Source organism: Lycium barbarum, chromosome 6 (genome assembly GCF_019175385.1).
Source record: "Lycium barbarum isolate Lr01 chromosome 6, ASM1917538v2, whole genome shotgun sequence".
NCBI classification, from domain to species: Eukaryota; Viridiplantae; Streptophyta; class Magnoliopsida; order Solanales; family Solanaceae; genus Lycium; species Lycium barbarum.
In genome coordinates this window covers 10,783,764-10,802,172 of record NC_083342.1, presented here as the reverse complement: position 1 = coordinate 10,802,172, position 18,409 = coordinate 10,783,764, and the positions used below count along the sequence as shown (strand labels likewise).

General features: G+C 33.3%; 1 protein-coding gene across 1 annotated transcript; it reads left to right on the top strand.

Annotated features, from left to right (window-relative positions):
- The first annotated feature begins 225 nt into the window (after positions 1-225).
- On the top strand, positions 226-3,609 carry LOC132600753 (bi-functional coumaroyl CoA and feruloyl CoA ortho-hydroxylase F6H2-2-1-like). Its single transcript, XM_060314116.1, has 2 exons — positions 226-848; positions 2,875-3,609. The coding sequence occupies exons 1-2, from the start codon at positions 346-348 to the stop codon at positions 3,446-3,448; spliced, it is 1,077 nt and encodes a 358-aa protein (XP_060170099.1). The 5' UTR covers positions 226-345; the 3' UTR covers positions 3,449-3,609.
- The last annotated feature ends 14,800 nt before the right edge of the window (positions 3,610-18,409 follow it).

Genomic DNA, 18,409 nt, shown 5'->3' with positions numbered 1-18,409 from the left:
AAATATAAAAAGTATATTTTCTTCTTAATATATTAAAAAGTAGTATCATATAAAATAAAATAGAAAAAGCTTCACAATCCAATATGCCAGTCCGCAACCTTTCCTTAGTGGCACATATTGCTCTTAGGGAATGGATTTATCTTAACCCAATATTTTCTATTGCAAAATATAGGTATATAAGTGACTCAATAATAAAGTACTATAATTCATCATTTTTCTTGTCTCTCTCAATTCACGTTCCTATCTTTATTTTAACAAGAGACACCAAGTCGCCCCCTACGTCCCCACCACCCCCGCAAATAAAAGCCCCAATCTTCCATTGTTGCAGATACTTTCAAGGTCAAAATGTCATCTCCAAAATTTGAACCAACAGATGACATATTTGATTTTGTGATCAAGAAAGCCAATGGTGTTAAAGGCCTAGTAGACACAGGCCTTGACACTGTCCCAAATCAATGCATACAACCAAAAGAACAAAGACTAGACAAAAACCAACAAGTTGACAATCAAGAATCAATCCCCACCATTGATTTATCAAATCTTGATGATTTAAATGTCATAAAATCAATTCAAGAAGCAGCAAGCAAGTGGGGTTTCTTCCAAATTATAAATCATGGGATCCCACTTGAAGTTCTTGAAAATTTGAAGGATGCAGGACACAACTTTTTTGAATTGCCAGCTGAAGAAAAAATTAAATATTATAAGGAGAATGGTGGTACTGATGAATCTGTGTTGTTGTATTGGAGTACTATTGGTGATAAAGATGAGAAAGTTTTGGAGTGGAGGGATAGCATAAAACATGGTTGTAATCCTCAAGATGATAGCAATCTTTGGCCTCCTCAAACTAGGTAATTTTTTTTTTTTTTATTTTTCACTTGGTGTATTTTATAGGTTACAGGTTTGAATCGTTATGATGTTTATGTCAAGATAGTCTGCCAACATCATACTCTCTTGGGGTGCGGGCTTCGTACACCCAATATGTGGTACCTACATTGGGGCGTGACCAGCATTAATTACCTAAAATTAGGTAATTACTTCTTCTCATATTAACTTGGGGGAATATATTGAAATATTTGGGTTAATTTTAGGGGTATGATCGAAGAATTACAGTAAAGTCAAGAACTTATTTCTTTTTAACGCAAGTTCATTGGTGGTAACAGTAAATTCCCTCCCGTTAATAAAGTGTACACTTGTACCCTTAAGTGGATGGAAATCCCAGTTCAGCTAAAATTAACAATTTAATTAAAAATGCCCATGTCCCAAAAGTTGACCCGCCCCGTGCCCAAAAAATATAATCAGCCCCACCCAAATATACCATCTACGCGTTCTAAAAATTTTCGAGTGTGAGAGCTGTGTACCAATGGCGATGGGTATATTTCCTCTGAACTAGGTCGATTTTGTAATGGAAGTCATGGTCGTTATCACATTGTGAACTCTATGCACAGTGGCGGAGCTAAGTAGTCTCTAGGGGGTTCGTCGGCCAAAAAATTACACTGTATTTATAAGGTTAAAATTATTTTTGTATGTATATATAGTTGATATTGAATCCTCTTGGCTTTTTCGTATATTTACTTGCTTTATATATTTGGATCCCCTAGGCGAAAATCCTGGCTCCGCCACTGTCTATGCATAAGATTTTTTTTCTCTGAGCTTAATCCTTGCTGCAAGTATACGTGTTCCATCTGTTCTTATGATATTATTGTAATTCTATTCCTCAATTTCGTTCCTTGCGAATTCCTTTAACAAACTGAAGTATTTTTCCAGTGTACTAGGCAAGGAAGGATCACTTAGATGAATGATCTGCTATATGGTTTTACTTTTTAGGTGTTTGACATAATGGCGATTATTATCTCCGTTAAGAAGAAATCTTATTTTTCCAATACTTGATATACTTTGCTAGTTTGCTATGCCACTAGCTCGCTACATTCTGCCTCACTGCTCCACTGTTTTTTCCACTCATGTTTGACTCTGAATGTAAGATCAAGTATTCTGATTGTTGGTTAATCATCTCTGCAACATAACTACTGAAAAATAACAGTGCATATATATCATCTGGTTTTGAAAAAGTTAAACTCGAAATATAGACTGATTTTTATAACGTGTAGATGGGTATATTTGGGTGGGGCTGGTTATATTTTTTGGGTCGGGGCTGGTCAACTTTTGGGGCATGAGTATTTTTAATTAAATGGTTAATTTCAGCTGTATTGGGTATTACCGTCCACTTAAGGGTACAAAATTACAAATGTACACTTCATTAACATGAGGGGTATATTTGACTACTTTCGCTAACGGAGGGTAAAGTTGACTAATAAACTAAAGTAAAGGGGTATATTTGACCCTTTTCCCTATATATAATAGTAAAGGCACTGAATGATACTCGGTATGGCGATAAAACTCATCTATCAAGGTGATTTTATTGTTATAAACTTTTTAGTGAATTTTGTATCACAGAGAGAGAGTGAAGTTCAATTACTGACAAAAAAGAAGCTACTTTAAGAGATTTTTTTTTATAACATTATTACTTTTTTTATAACATTATTACTTATCATAATTATGTAAAGTTTAGTGACCAGAAATTTACTCTGAAATGTCTTCATTTTGTGCTTTATAAAATTTCTGAATTTTTTGGTCTTTCTATAGCTATGGCAGGCGATTATGTGTTTGTCATATGTATATACTTATGCAAACAAACTCACTTGATAGTGTGTGTATCATTTAAACTCAAAATTGTATTGCATATACAACAATACCCAGTGTAGTCCGACAAGTTGGGTATGGGGAGGGTAAGATGTACGCAAAGTTGTATTGCATATGTAGGTAAAAATTATTCTTTATGCATATCCATTGAATCTTAACATCCTCAGTGAATCACAGGAACCAGGTGTTGGAGTTCCAAAAGTGGGGTAAACCACTTGCTAAAAAGTTGCTAGAGGTGCTATTGAAGGGTCTCAATGTCAATGAAATTGATGAATCTTTGGAACCTCTCTTGATGGGAACTATGCCTATCAACATAAACTACTATCCACCATGCCCAAATCCAAGTATCACAATTGGTTGTCGCAGACACTGCGACGTTTCCTGCATCACTCTGCTCCTCCAGGATGACACGGGTGGCCTCTTCGTCCGAGGGACTAAAGGCGATAACTGGATCCACGTAACTCCGATCAAAGGTGCCTTAGCGGTCAACATAGGCGATTCGTTGCAGATCATGAGCAATGATCGATACAAGAGTGTCGAGCATTGCGCGGCGGTCGATTCAAGCAGGGCTCGAATATCCATACCGCTCTTTGTGAATCCTAGGCTTGACAGTGTCATTGGTCCATTCCCACAAGCGTTGGAAGATGGAGAGAAACCAGTGTATAAACAAGTTCTGTTTTCTGATTATTGGGATTATTTCTTCAGTAAGAGGCCTTCTGGTAAAGCATCACTAGATTTTGCTAGAATCTGATGCTATGTTAGATTAATACCATTTGTTTGTCAAGAGAATGAAGCCGCTAGTACCAAAAATAACTAGTGCAAACCATATTGATGTTCAAGACAAATACAAATTGTAATTTTTCAACATTATGGGTTTGAATTTTGAATCATATCACAATCCGTTTGGTTTACTGTGTATAAACTCTTACTATTTCTACTTAGGGCCCGTTAGGCCATGATTTGAAATCGAATTTTGTTCGGACATGTAATTGGTTCTCTCAAGTTATATTTTTTCTTATAAACATGAAACCCCATAATTTGTAAAAACTATTAAAACTTCCCCAACTTTTATACAATCTTATCAAATGAGCAAATCATAGTTCATAAACAAGGTATCGAAATATCCTAAGGCGCTACATTAATAAATTACATATCTCTATATATTCCTTTTATAAATAAATGCTCGCGATTACATGTTATTACAAACTTTCAAATACACATAAATTTACAAAGATCCACTTTCAAAAATCAACAATAGTGGTGACTAGCCATTCTTTAATATAATCCTTCCACATGATACATGCAAACTCTTCATGTCGAGCATGAGTCTTTTTTTACAAAATATAAAAAAATGAGTCTTGTTTTACAAGATATAAACTTATACATCAAGTTTTGCATTAAAAAAAAAATAATTGAAATCACGATTTGGAATTCCAAATCATACTTTTTGGAGTATTTGGGATTTGAAATCATGATTGGAACTTGAAGTTGAAATTTTGTGCAGATTTCATAAACAAAGGCTGATTTGAAATTAAAATATGAAATTAGCCTCCCAAATTCTATACCCAAACGCCTACTTAGTATATTTTTTGGGAAAACTACATAATTGCCCATCAAAGACAATCTAATTACCCTTGCCCACCCATCAAACTAAGAGCCCGTTTGATTATCTCGTGCATAGGCGCTATAAAGAAAACGAAGGATTATCTCGACGATAATATATATACATTTATATTTTATCTGTATATATAGGTTTAGCGATGTTACACCTCGGACATTTAGTGTTGTTGTGCCGTGAATAGACTAACGCAAGCTTAAGGTGAACATGAAATCCATATGACCTTAAGGAGAGTATTTGATAGCTTTAGAGTGCGTACTACAAGATTTCGAAGTCACACGAATTGGAGGAACTAAGTTCGTTGAAGGAAGTGAAACATAAGTTGTGTTTGGGAAGGTTTTCGCAATAATTGAGTTAATATTTATTTAGAAATGTTGTGAGGAAGAGTTATAGGGCTCCTTAGATAGTTAATGAAGTGTTATACAAGTGACAAGAAGGTTCCACGAGGATTGGAAGTCAAACGAATCAACGAGAGAAAGTTCGGAAAAAGTGGGTTATACGACCACTTATACGGTCCTTATAACTTTATACGGTCCTTATAACTTTATATGGTCCGTATAAGGGTCCGTATAACCTTTCCAGAGAAGGTCAATCCCTGGTGGGATTATACGGTCACTTATATGGACCGTATAAAGTTATACGGACCATATAAGTGTCTGTATAACCAAGTCGGGTCAAATTTTTCTCCAATTATATATATATGACCCATGTTCATATTTTTCATTTCCCACATTCTACACAACTCTTGAAAGCTCTAGAACATTCCCCATGTCATATTAACACAAACCCAAGAGAAATCAAAGATTAAACACCATGAATCAAGAGAATCAAGTGTGGAGAGACTCTCTAGGGTTTGTAGAGTTCAAGATTTCTTTGGGTATTGAAGTTGGAATTTCATTCAAGTGAAGTTCATTAATCCAAAGTTCATCCTTGTAAAATAAAAGGTGATTTTTACATCTATTTCATGTTATTAAGAGTATTTGGTTGTTGAATAACTTGGATGAAGGAAGAAAGTAGGAGGTGAAGCTCAAACATGGATTTAATGATATTTTTGAGTACTAAATTAACTTGAGTCATGATTCTTAGTATGCTATGAGTATAATCTTGTTGTGGGTGGTACTAATGATGTTGAGGAAGTATTATATTTAAATGAATATGGTGTTGTGTTGTAGTTATTGTTGTGGATGACTTTGAAAGGGAGTTTTGATAATTGAACAATGCTTAACTTGAAGAAGTCTATTGATTATGGTACTATGGGTGTTGCTATTGATGTTTGGGAGTTGTTTATTATATGGAGGAAGTTAACGAAACAAAGGAAATGCTGCCCAAATCCCGTTAGCTCCTAGTTGCTTAGTTTAAAGTTAAGCATGTCTTCAATGACCTAACCTTAGTACGAATTATCTTGAATGTAGAGGCGTGAGCTTGGAAGGAGAATGTTTATTCATTAAGGAAACGCAAAGGTATGTAAGACTAGTCCCCTTCTTTCAAGGCATGATTCCTATGTTGTAATTCTATCCATATTTTCCATAACTTCCTTATGCCCAAAAGTTAGAAATTCATGATTCTTAAAGCTTCATATGATGTTAAAGATGAGATGTTTTCTATGATGAACATGATGATGATGATTTTAATGCTAGAAGTTCTAAAGCTTATGGTTGCAAAGCTATTATGAGATGGTTGAGCTCATTCTATGACTTTTCTTGATTTCACTCATTGATATGATCTCACCTTATGTTACTTGTTCTTTCGAGGTGAGATGTAGTGATGATTGTTCCATAAAATAATCGGAGGTCACCGACCTTACGTCACTCTGATAAGATTGTAGCTTTAATTGGGCTCACATGCATGCTTATTTTTATGTATGATTACACCGTGCCTATTTGGCCGGGCAGACACCACTACGGTAGGCGTAGTGGGCGGCTTATGGATAATGATAACACCGTGCCTAGTTGGCCGGGCAGTCACCACTAGTGGGCGGCATGAGATGGTTACCCTGGACGCGGGCTAATGATGATTACACCGTACCTATATGGTCGGGCAGTTTATATATATGTCCTATGATGTTGTTTTAAAAGGTAAAAGTTAGCATGCATGGTTCCGCCTTAAGAGGCAATCAGTTACAGGTTATATCTTTATCTTATATTTCTTTATTCCTTTATGATGTTATTATTCATGCCTTACATACTCAGTACAATGTTCGTACTGACGACCTTTCTTTTGTGGAAGCTGCGTTCATGCCCGCAGATAGACAGGGAGACGGTCTAGATTCCTAAGAGCTTATCAACAGATATACAGAAGCACTCCACTACTCCGGAGTTGCAATTTATTGGTTTATTCTTTTGTGTTCATATATGGGGCATGGCGGGGTCCTATCCGTCCTTATGATTTTCAGTACTCCAGTAGAGGCTCGTGGACATGTGTGGATAGTAGATATTTCTTGACCTTATTAGTGTATATTTTGTACATCATTTTGTAGTCTTGTGGGCTTGTTTATATATATGTTTGAGATAGAATCGAAGAATGCTTCATAATGAGTTTTATTTTGAGAATGGCATTTATTCGGGCTGAGTTGTTTGATAGTTAGAGAAGTGGTCCACCGAGATAGATTGGAAGAAATACGATAAGTGGTGCTCGGTAGGCTAGCTCCGGGTACCCGTCATGGCCCTCCGGTTGGGTCGTGACAAGCTTATATAACAAAAAGGCACAATACATAATCAAGCACTTAAACTTGGCCTCAGCCGACAAGCATGCCGCCCAACTTTGAGTGTGCACAAGTAAGCACATCAACTTGTATAAAGTTTAACACGTTAACACAAATGTTGCCATGGCACTAACGTGGCACATAAATTTTTGGAGGGCCACATCAGTGTCATGTCAGCATTTGTGTTTACGTGTTCAACTTTATACAAGTTGAGGTGCCTACTTGTGTACACCCAAAGTTGGAAGGCATACTTGCCAGCCGAGGCCAAGTTTAAGGGCCTGTTTATGTGTTATGCCTAACAAAAACAAGTCATGAAGTTATTGTGACAACTTAGTGGTTGTGATGAGATGGATACAAATCTCTTACCGTTAATCAGAGGTCTCGAGTTCGAATTTTGATATGAAAAAAAGCTGGTAAGGAGTGCTTTCCTTTTAACGAACCTTATGCAGTACGAATCCGGATTAAATGAACCTTATGCAATGCAAATGTGGATTAATCGGTGTCCTAATACGACTACCTGATATCAAGCAAGCATATGCTCAGCGACCTCTAAGATAAAAAAAAAATGATACCATCTAAGTTGATATGATACCATCTAAGTTGATCTTCTTTCAAATGTTGACATTTGACTTCTTTCACTACTAAAAAATCACTATTTTCCCATTCAATGTCGGCGGAAAAAACATAAATAGTAGAATTTTCACATGAAAAAATTATGAAGTTTCATAGCGTTTCAATGGGAACCCGTTTCCTATCATGCATTTTTCCAGTGAGATTGTTCGGTGGGAATGAGGTGGGAAAATCATGTTTTGTTGCACAAATTTTCCACTAAATATCGGTGGCAAAAACCTTTTTTTCTAGTAGTGTTTGACCATTCATGGCATGTCATAATTAATTAGGCTCTTATTGACTAAATGATCACAAAGTCTTAATCAACAATAGTTTTCATTCAGGTTTGCTTTAGGGGAGTTTAAAGTAATTGTTCAATAACTTTATAGTTGGCAATCTACGATACTCAAATCTCATTTGTTTGTTTATGGAAATATTACGAAAAATCCTTATTACTTGGACTAATTCTTGAATGTGCTTATTATTTTCCATTAAAAGGACAAATATTATATACTAGATATATTTAAGGTTTAGTACATAATGGGACTTTCCTTGTCTGCTTTGTCCCTAAATTATCCTTTAAACCAGATTATCACAAGAGAGAGGGGTGCCAGATATCGTAATACTAGACGGCCTATGCCCGTGCTGCGTACGGGCCCAACACTTTAGATTATAGTGCATCTATGTGTATGTAATTGTCTTTGAATAGTGATTTTATATATATATAGAATATATTATGTTTAAAACACGATTAATATAACATTGTAGTTTGTGTTCCGTATCTAAATTTTATTATATTAATGTTTGCTACGAATACAAAATCGGCAAATTTATTAATATTTTTTAAAAGAGAATAAAAATAAAAAAGTAATTAAATTCTATCTTATGTTAAAATATAAATATTTTAAGTATATTTATTTTAGTGAACATAACAAATAAATGACATGGCGGAATAGCACATATAACAGTTTAATATCTAGATTAGATCTCAGGCTAATATAAAAAATAAAAAAAATAAAAATAAAAACTATATGGTTTGACTACTTAACTTTTTGGAGAAAAGCAATTTCATTTGCTCTCACTAATGGATTGATACACACGTGGCAATGAATCCATCATTATTGACTTAATGAGATACTTTGGAAATTACATGAATATTGTTTGATTTTTTAATATGGAGTGCACTTTTTTTTTTGACATTATTAATTTGCACTATTTTTATGCATATATATATATATATATATATATATATATATATATATATATATATATATATATATATATATATATATATATATATATATATATATATATATACATACTATGTTCAAAACACGATTAATATAACATTGTAGTTTGTACTCCGTATTTAAAACTTTAGTATATTAGTGTTTACTACGAATACAAAGTCTGCACTTTTCTTTTGACATTATTTTTTTTTAATATGGGGTTCACATTTTTTTTTTTGATATTGCTTGATTTTGTTAATATGGGGTCCACTTTTGTTTTTACAGTCAGTTTGGAGATGGTGGGTTCCAATTTTTTTATTTTGTTTTTTATATTGCTTGATGTTGTTTAGTATGAGGTCCACCCTTTATGGGGTGCACTTTTTTTTTTGGGCAATATTAATTTGTACTATTTTTATGCATATAATATATATACATATACTATGTTCAAAACACGATTAATATAACATTGTAGTTTGTGCTCCGTATCTAAAACTTTATTATATTAGTGTTTGCTACGAATACAAAGCCATCGCTTTTTTTTTTAACATTATATTTTTTTTAATATGGGGTTCACTTTTTTTTTTTTTTTTTGATATTGCTTGATTTTGATAATATAGGGTCCACTTTTTTTTTTCCCATGAGTTTGGAGATGGTGAGTTCCACTTTTTTTTCTTCCTTTATTTTTATTGCTCGGTGTTATTTAGTATGGGGCCCACCCTTTTTTTTAAGGGAGAACGGACGATGAAGCATGGGTCTAAACCCATGTTTTATATAGTTTCTTCTTTTTTTTGTTTTTATTTTTGATATTGCTTGGTGTTGTTTCGTATGGGGCCCACCCTTTTGGACATTATTAGTTTGCACTATTTTTATGCATATATATATATACTATGTTCAAAACACGATTGATATAACATTGTAATTTGTGCTCCGTATCTAAAAATTTATTATATTATTGTTTGCTACGAATACACAGTTTGCAATTTATTTATATTGACATTGTTTATTTTTTTAATATGGGATTCACTTTTTTTTTAATATATTGCTTGATTTTGTCAATATGAGATACTATATTCAAAACACGATTAATATAATATTGTAGTTTGTGCTCCGTATTTAAAATTTTATTATATTAGTGTTTGCTACGAATACGCACGTGACAATGAATCCATCATTATTGACTTAATGAGATACTTTGGAAATTACACGAATATTGTTTGATTTTTTAATACGGGATGCACTTTTTTTTTAACATTATTAATTTGCACTATTTTTATGCGCATATATATATATATATATATATATATATATATATATATATATATATATATATATATATATATATATATATATATATATATATATATATACTAGTTATGTGAGGCCCGGGCTTACTCAAGATATAAAAATAGATATTTTAACTAAAGAAATATAATTTGTGTTAGTACAAGTGTACAACAACAACAACAACAACTATATACCCATTGTAGTCCCACAAGTGGGTAGTTATATGAAAGCAAAATTTTCATTCCACTCCTTTAATATTTTAACTTCCATTTTGATGAAATTATTTACTTCAAATCAAATGTGGAGCCAGAATTTGATATTTATAACTTATGTATCCTAATTTTCTGAAGTTATTTAGTTCTAAATAAATAATCTATTCATAGTTAATGAACTTTTAAGACAAATACATAATTTAACTTGTGCAGCGGATGGAGCTGCTCCTCTCTTAATTAGGAATTAGGGGTTCGGCCCGGGCCCAAACTCAAGATATAAAAGTAGATATTTTAACTAAAGAAATATAATTTGTGTTAGTACAAGTATACAACAACAACCATATACCCATTGTAGTCCCACAAGTGGGTAGTTATATGAAAGCAAAATTTTCATTCCACACCTTTAATATTTTAACTTCCATTTTGATGAAATTATTTACTTCAAATCAAATGTGGAGCCAGAATTTGACATTTATAACTTATGTATCCTAATTTTCTGAAGTTATTTAGTTCTAAATAAATAATCTATACATAGTTAATGAACTTTTAAGACAAATACATAATTTAACTTGTGCAGCGGATGGAGCTGCTCATCTCTTAATTAGGGATTAGGGGTTCGAACATGGATATGGAAAATATCTTTGGAGGAAGCACTCCCCCCGAATAGGAGCGATACAGTGCGAATTATCTGGATTAATTGGGCTCAAATGCAGATATCGAGCACCAACCAGAAAACCAAAGAACATGAAAAATGAGGTAGGAGGTTCGATAGCTTTTTAAAAGTAGACCTTAAAAACAAAAAACAAAAAAATTGACTTAAATAAATAAGATTAGGACCTAAAAGTAATTAATTAAAAAGTTCTAAAAAAAATTGGAAATTATTGTGAGGACTACAAAAGTCCCCAGGTTCGATAGTTTTTGAAAAGTAGACCTTAAAAACAAAAAACAAAAAAATTGACTTAAATAAATAAGATTAGGACCTAAAAGTAATTAATTAAAAAGTTTTAAAAAAAATTGGGAAATTATTGTGAGGACTACAAAAGTCCCCACATTTGCTCTTATATATAATAGTAATATATATATGCATAAAAATAGTGCAAATTAATAATGTCCATATTAATAATGTCAAAAAAAAAAGTGCACCCCATATTATATATATATATTAGAATTATGGGGCCCACAATTGTTTTTTTTGCACTTTTTTTTTTGACATTGTTTGTTTTTTTAATATGGGATTCACTTTTTTTATATATATATATTGCTTGATTTTGTCAATATGGGATACTATGTTCAAAACACGATTAATATAACATTGTAGTTTATGCTCTGTATTTAAAACTTTATTATATTAGTGTTTGATACGAATACACACGTGGCAATGAATCCATTATTATTAACTTAATGAGAGACTTTGAAAATTACATGAATATTGTTTGGTTTTTAATATGGGGGGCACTTTTTTTTTTGACATTATTAATTTACACTATTTTTTTAATATTAGGTGTTGCTTAATATATATGGGGCCCACATTTGTTTTTTAATTAAATTGGAACGGATATATATTACTACTATTAAGAAGTGTGTATATATTAGAATTATGGGGCCCATAATTTTTTTTTAAAATATTAGTTGTTGTTTTTTAATATATATGGGGCCCACAATATGGGGCCCACAAATTTTTAAAAAAAACGGACCACGAGAAAGTGAGTTGGACTCACTCTTCTTAATAGTAGTAAAGTAACAAGAAAATGGAACAAGGAATAGTGAGAATTGTGAATTTTCAAACATAGTTGATTACACTAGCTTTTAATCGATTTATATTGAGACTTGAGTGTCGACAGACTGTCAGTAATGCAATTGAAATATTCATTAAAGGGAGCTACAAAAGCATGTCATCAAGGGCAAAATTAAATAGGCTTATCACGAGGATTGTGGTAGGATGGATAGAATCAGAGGCGGAGCTAGATAGGGTTGAGGGGTTCATCTGAACCTCCTTCGACGGTATATATATAAGGTTAATTTTTTTTATATATATAGTATATGTTTAACTCCTTTGACTTATTCGTGTATTTACATCTTCATATTGTTAAACTCCCTTAATAAAAACTCTGACTCTATCACTAGATAGAATGCCTCCACCTTCTTTAGAGGTTTTGAGTTTGAACCTGGGTACGTCAAAAAATCTTGATAAGGAGCGTTTTCCTATTAAATGAACCTTACCGGACACGAATTCGAATTAGCAGGGTCTCCAATCACTACAAAAAAACTGGCAAAATTCGATGGACAAAAAACAGACGGACTGCGTCGCTTTGAAAAATCGACGGAAAACCGACTTAGTGCGTCGGTTTTGTATATTTCTATTTTTTTTTATTTTTTTAATTAAAAAACCGACGGACAACGTCGGTTTTTTCCGCAAAATTTTGAAATTATGTTTCGGCCAAATCTTTTTTACAAAAACCGACGTCCCACGTCGGTTTTATTAAAAACAATAATTAATTTTTAAAAAATATGTTAAATAATTTATAATTCATTTTGTTTTGTAAAATATTAATAAACGAATTTTTAAAAAAAAAACGACTGACTATGTCAGTTTTTAATTTATTTTTTTTTGGTCAAAGGTTGGTCAACATTTTAAAAAAACCGATGGACCGCGTCGGTTTTTTTTAACAATATGATAGAAACGGGTTTGGCATATCATTTGCTATGTCCCCCCCCCCCCCCCCCCCCCCAAAAAAAAAAACCCACTTCTCTCTAAAATAAAAAACCCTAACCCGCCGCCCACCCCCCTCTGCCCACGCCCGCCACCTGCTGCTACCCGCCGCCCACCCGTCGCTACCTACGCAGCCCAACCCCACCTACCCCAGCCCCGTTTTTAACTTGTAATTTGAGGTAGTTTCTTTTAAATTAGGGCTTTTAAAATTCTTTCAATTTTAGTTTTATTTGTAGCTTTTAGGCCTAATGTTAGTCTATTTAGCTTTGTTAAACATCATTTGTAATGTTATTAATGTTGAATTTGTGAAAAAATGTTAACTTTATTTGACTAGTTTACTTTTTTTTTTTTTTTTTTGCTTGAGATTGTGGTATATTTTATGTTCATTGTCAATGTATTTGTGTTAGCTTAGTTATCATTGTTTGTAATATTATTGATGTTGAATTCGTGCAAAAATGTATACTTTATTTGACTAGTTTTTTTTTTTTTTTTTTTTGAGATTGTGCTTTTTGTTAGAATCCATAAGTTAGTAGAATTTTTATTGAGCATTCAAAATTAGAATTGATTGAGATTGTGTTTTTCAAAGTAAAATTGTTAACTTATAGTATTTCTATAACCTCAAAACTAAAGTGTAGACTTTATTTGACTAGATTTACTTTTCAATTTTTGGAATTGGTTGGGATTGTGCTTTTCAAAGTTATATTAAAGTTAGAATCCATAAGTTATTTAAGTTAGAATTGTTATTGAGAATTCAAAGTTAGAATTGGTTAGGATTGTGCTTTTCAAGGTTAGAATGTTAAGTTATAATATTTCTATAACCTCAAAACTAAAATGTAGACTTTATTTGGCTAGATTTACTTCTCAATTTTTAGAATTGGTTGGGATTGTGCTTTTCAAAGTTATATTGAAGTTATAATCCATAAGTTGTTAAAGTTAGAATCCATAAGTTATTAAAGTTAGAATTGTTATTGAGAATTGAAAGTTAGAATTGGTTGGTGTTGTGCTTTCTTAAATTATTGCTAAATTTGTGAAAAAATGTAAACTTTATTTGACTAGTTTACTTTTCATATATATATATGCTTGAGATTGTGCGAATTTTTATGTTCATTGTCAATGTATTTGTGTTAGCTTAGCTAGAATTGGTTGGGATTGTGTTTTTCCAAGTTATATTAAAGTTAGAATCCATAAGTTATTAAAGTTAGAATTGTTATTGAGAATTCAAAGTTAGAATTGGCTGTGATTGTGCTTTTCAAAGTTAGAATGTTAAGTTATAATATTTCTATAACCTCAAAACTAAAATGTAGACTTTATTTGGCTAGATTTACTTTTCAATTTTTAGAATTGGTTGGGATTGTGCTTTTCAAAGTTATATTGAAGTTGTAATCCATAAGTTGTTAAAGTTAGAATCCATAAGTTATTAAAGTTAGAATTGTTATTGAGAATTGAAAGTTAGAATTGGTTGGGATTGTGCTTTTAAAAGTTATATTAAAGTTAGAATCCATAAGTTATTAAAGTTAGATTTGTTATTGAGAATTCAAAGTTAGAATTGGTTGGGATTGTGCTTTTAAAAGTTATATTAAACTTAGAATCCATAAGTTATTAAAGTTAGAATTGTTATTGAGATTTCAAAGTTAGAATTGGTTGGGATTGTGTTTTGTTAAGTTATATTTTAAGTTAGAATTCTTAAGTTAAAATATATTTTTTAGAATTCTTAAGTTAAAATATATTTTTATAACCTCAATAATTTGTGGGTATATTTTTGTAGATGGATCGTATGTTGATGTATAATATAAATAATAGTGATCGTGTGGGTGTACACGATAAATTTGTTGACAAGTTTACACACATGCAATGTCACTTCACCCTTTTCAAAATGAAGGGGTAATTAGGTGTGCTTGTTCTCGTTGCCGGTGTAAGAAGTATTTGAAATCGGAAGCGGTTAGGGTTCATTTATATAGTCGTTGGGCTTATGTTTTAGTTTGGATTTCATAATGGACTTATATTTTATGCTTTATCGAACTAGTTAATGGTACTTTTGGTTGGACATTTAAATATTTTTGAACTTTGAAGGTCTATTTAAATCATAATTTTAATGTGTTTAGATAGTGTTTGATGTGTTTGATTGTTACTTAGGGTGATTTTATGTGTTGTCGCTCTTTTAGAATTGATTTGGAGCATTTTAATGCTAGTTTTGAGCAGCTTTTGGTACTGGTTTCTGTGCAGGTGTGGCTGCAGAAAATGCATGAACTGCATGCAGGAAATTTTTCGGAAAACCGACGCAGTCCGTCGATTTTCTGGAAATTAATTTTGGAAATTTTCCAGAAAACCGACGGATTTTTTATTTTAAAAAAAAAATAAAATAAAAAACCGACGCAGTGCGTCTATTTTTTCATAAAATATATATTGTTTTAATATAAGATCAAAAATCAGAAATTAAAAAAAATCGACTCAGTCCGTCGGTTTTTTTTTTTTTTTTTAAATTATTGGATAAAACCCGACAGACCACATAACCGACGCAGTCCGTCGGAAAAAACCGACGTGGTCCGTCGGTTTCCAAAAAGCGAGGCTATGTAAATCGATAGACCGTAAAGGGTCGGTTTCCCGTCGGTTTCATTAAAAAAAACCGACACAATCCGTCGGTTTTCGTCGTCGGTTTTTCCCCTTTTTTTAGTAGTGAATATTGATATCTAACCGTGGTGGAAAACTTATAAAAAAAAAAATTAAAAAATAAATAAATAAATAAAAGCCTCATACATAATTCACCCTATGAACTTTTAACCAAACCCCTTTTACCCACCTCTTATTCACAAAGAACCTTTTACAAACCAAACGTTTCTTCATGTGTCTTTCACACATATTTTTTTGGTTTCTCATTTGGTATTCATATTGGATCCCGACTATATTTAGATTCACGCCGCGTGAGCCTCATTTGAGGAGAAGCGCTCCATACCAAAAAAAATTTATACCCAAAGTTTGAACCCGAAACCTCTAGTTAAGAAAGAAGCAACCCCATTTGTTGTACCACGCCCTGTGATGTTTCTTTCACACATCAGTTTGGCCAAATGGCGTGCTGTTTGACCAAAAAATGAACTCTAAAATTTGTAAATATTTTGTTCAAATCCTTATATAAGTGCCACGTGTCAAATATTTAAATTTCCCACCTTTTCTTTTTATCAGATAAAAAAATAACTAAAAAAGACAGGCTTGCCGTCCCAAGCATCCAAAGGACAAAACAATGGCTAAGCAACGTAGAAGGAAGGTAAATTTCCGGATAGTTTCTCCTGTCAGATAAGAGTTTGTTTAACAGCAATAGCATTATAAAATAAGCTAGAAGATATTATGCTCTGCTAAGATGGAGCATAATATCTTGTCTCATAGCATCTCTGTTATTTGCATTTAGTGTAAAATCTAAGGGATTTTTTTATATACGACTCTCGAGTCTTTAGGATAATCATACCCTATTAGAGAACAGTATTATGATTTAATAGTGATTTTGGAGGGGTCGTTTGGTAGGATGTATTAGAGAAAATAATACAATGTATTAGCTTTGGTATATTAATCCCTTGTTTGGTAGTTTTTTTCAACCTATGTATACAGGTATTAGTTATATTAGTTATATACCTATTCAGTACTACTATTATTATACATAGCGAACCTATGAATACCAGTACTATTCCTATTCTAATACACCCTATTCAATATTGTTCCTATTCCAATACACCCTACTCATTTAATATAGCAAACCAACGTTTAGATAGAAAAAAAATGCTAGCATAACTAATCATAGCATTTACTAATCCTAGCATTACTACTACCCCTTATTCAGTGCTAGTCTTATACACCCTAACAAACGACCCCGAAGTGTTTAAAGGGCTCCAACGCTGGGTGGTGGCAACCATGGGTAGAGCTATGGGACGCAAGGGGTTCTTCTAGACACCTTATCTAAAAAGTTATACTGTATATATTATGGTCAAAATTGTCTTTATGTGTTGAATCATTTTGGCTTCTTCATGTGTTGACTCCTTATATTTTGAATCTCGTTAGTAAGAATTCTGGCTCTACCACTGGACTGGCAGCCAAAGTTATAGCCTTGGGAAGATGAAGAAGATGGAAAAATTTGACTCTTGAGGATATAATTGTAATTCCATTTTTAATTAATTACACATCACGGCAAGACATACAATTCTTGGAAAAAGTGGTTGAAAGCCGAAGAAGTGCGTATTCGAGTTTAGATACACCTTGCGGAAGTTTGGCGTGTAAAAGCTAAGGTTCCTCGTAAAGGAGGGGTGTATAAAAAAGATTTGACTACAAGCTGAGGGGTTAAGCTATCTATTAAGCCAATTAAAAAATTTAAAGTTAAATTATTTTCGAGTATAAAATTTGTCATGTTAAATTATTTTCGAATATAAAATTTGTCATGTTTTTTTATGTTTTTTAAAAATAAAATAAAAAGGAAATGGAACCGGATGGACGAAGACGCGAAAAGTTTTGTCCGAAAATGTGACGGGTGTCAGAAGCATGCTCCGATGATTCACCAGCCCGGGGAGTTGTTGCATTCGGTGATCTCACCTTGGCCTTTCATGAAGTGGGGAATGGACATTGTGGGTCCGTTACCTCGGCCACCAGGTAAGACCCGTTTCATTTTGTTTATGACTGACTATTTTTCTAAGTGGGTTGAAGCGCAGGCCTTCAAAAAGATAAGAGAGAAGGAAGTCATCGACTTCATATGGGATCACATCATCTGCCGTTTCGGCATCCCCTCCGAGATAACTTGTGATAATGGTCCTCAGTTCGTGGGTGGCAAGGTCAACAATTTCCTCGAGGGATTGAAGATCAAGAAAATCGTGTCAACCCCGTATCACCCATGTGCAAACGGACAGGCAGAATCCACGAACAAAACGATAATCCAAAATCTAAGGAAAAGACTTGAAGCATTGAAGCACCATTGGAGGGAGATATTGCCGGAGGTGTTGTGGGCTTACAGAACCACATCCAAATCGAGCACGGGGGAAACCCCGTTCTCATTGGTTTACGGAGTCGAAGCCCTTATCTCCGTGGAAGTTGGCGAACCAACCCTCCGTTTCAGGTATACCACCGAGGAGTCAAATGAGGAGGTCATGGCCGTGAAGCTCGACCTCACAGATGAACTACACGAAAGCGCGTCGGTCCGCATAGTGGCTCAAAAACAGAGGATGGAAAGATATTACAACCGAAGAGCCAACTTTCGGCATTTCCAAGTTGGGGATTTAGTACTTCGAAAAGTTACCTTGCACACCAAGAACCCCGACGAGGGAAAGCTGGGTCCGAACTGCGAAGGCCTGTACAAGGTAACCGGTATAACGGGCAAAG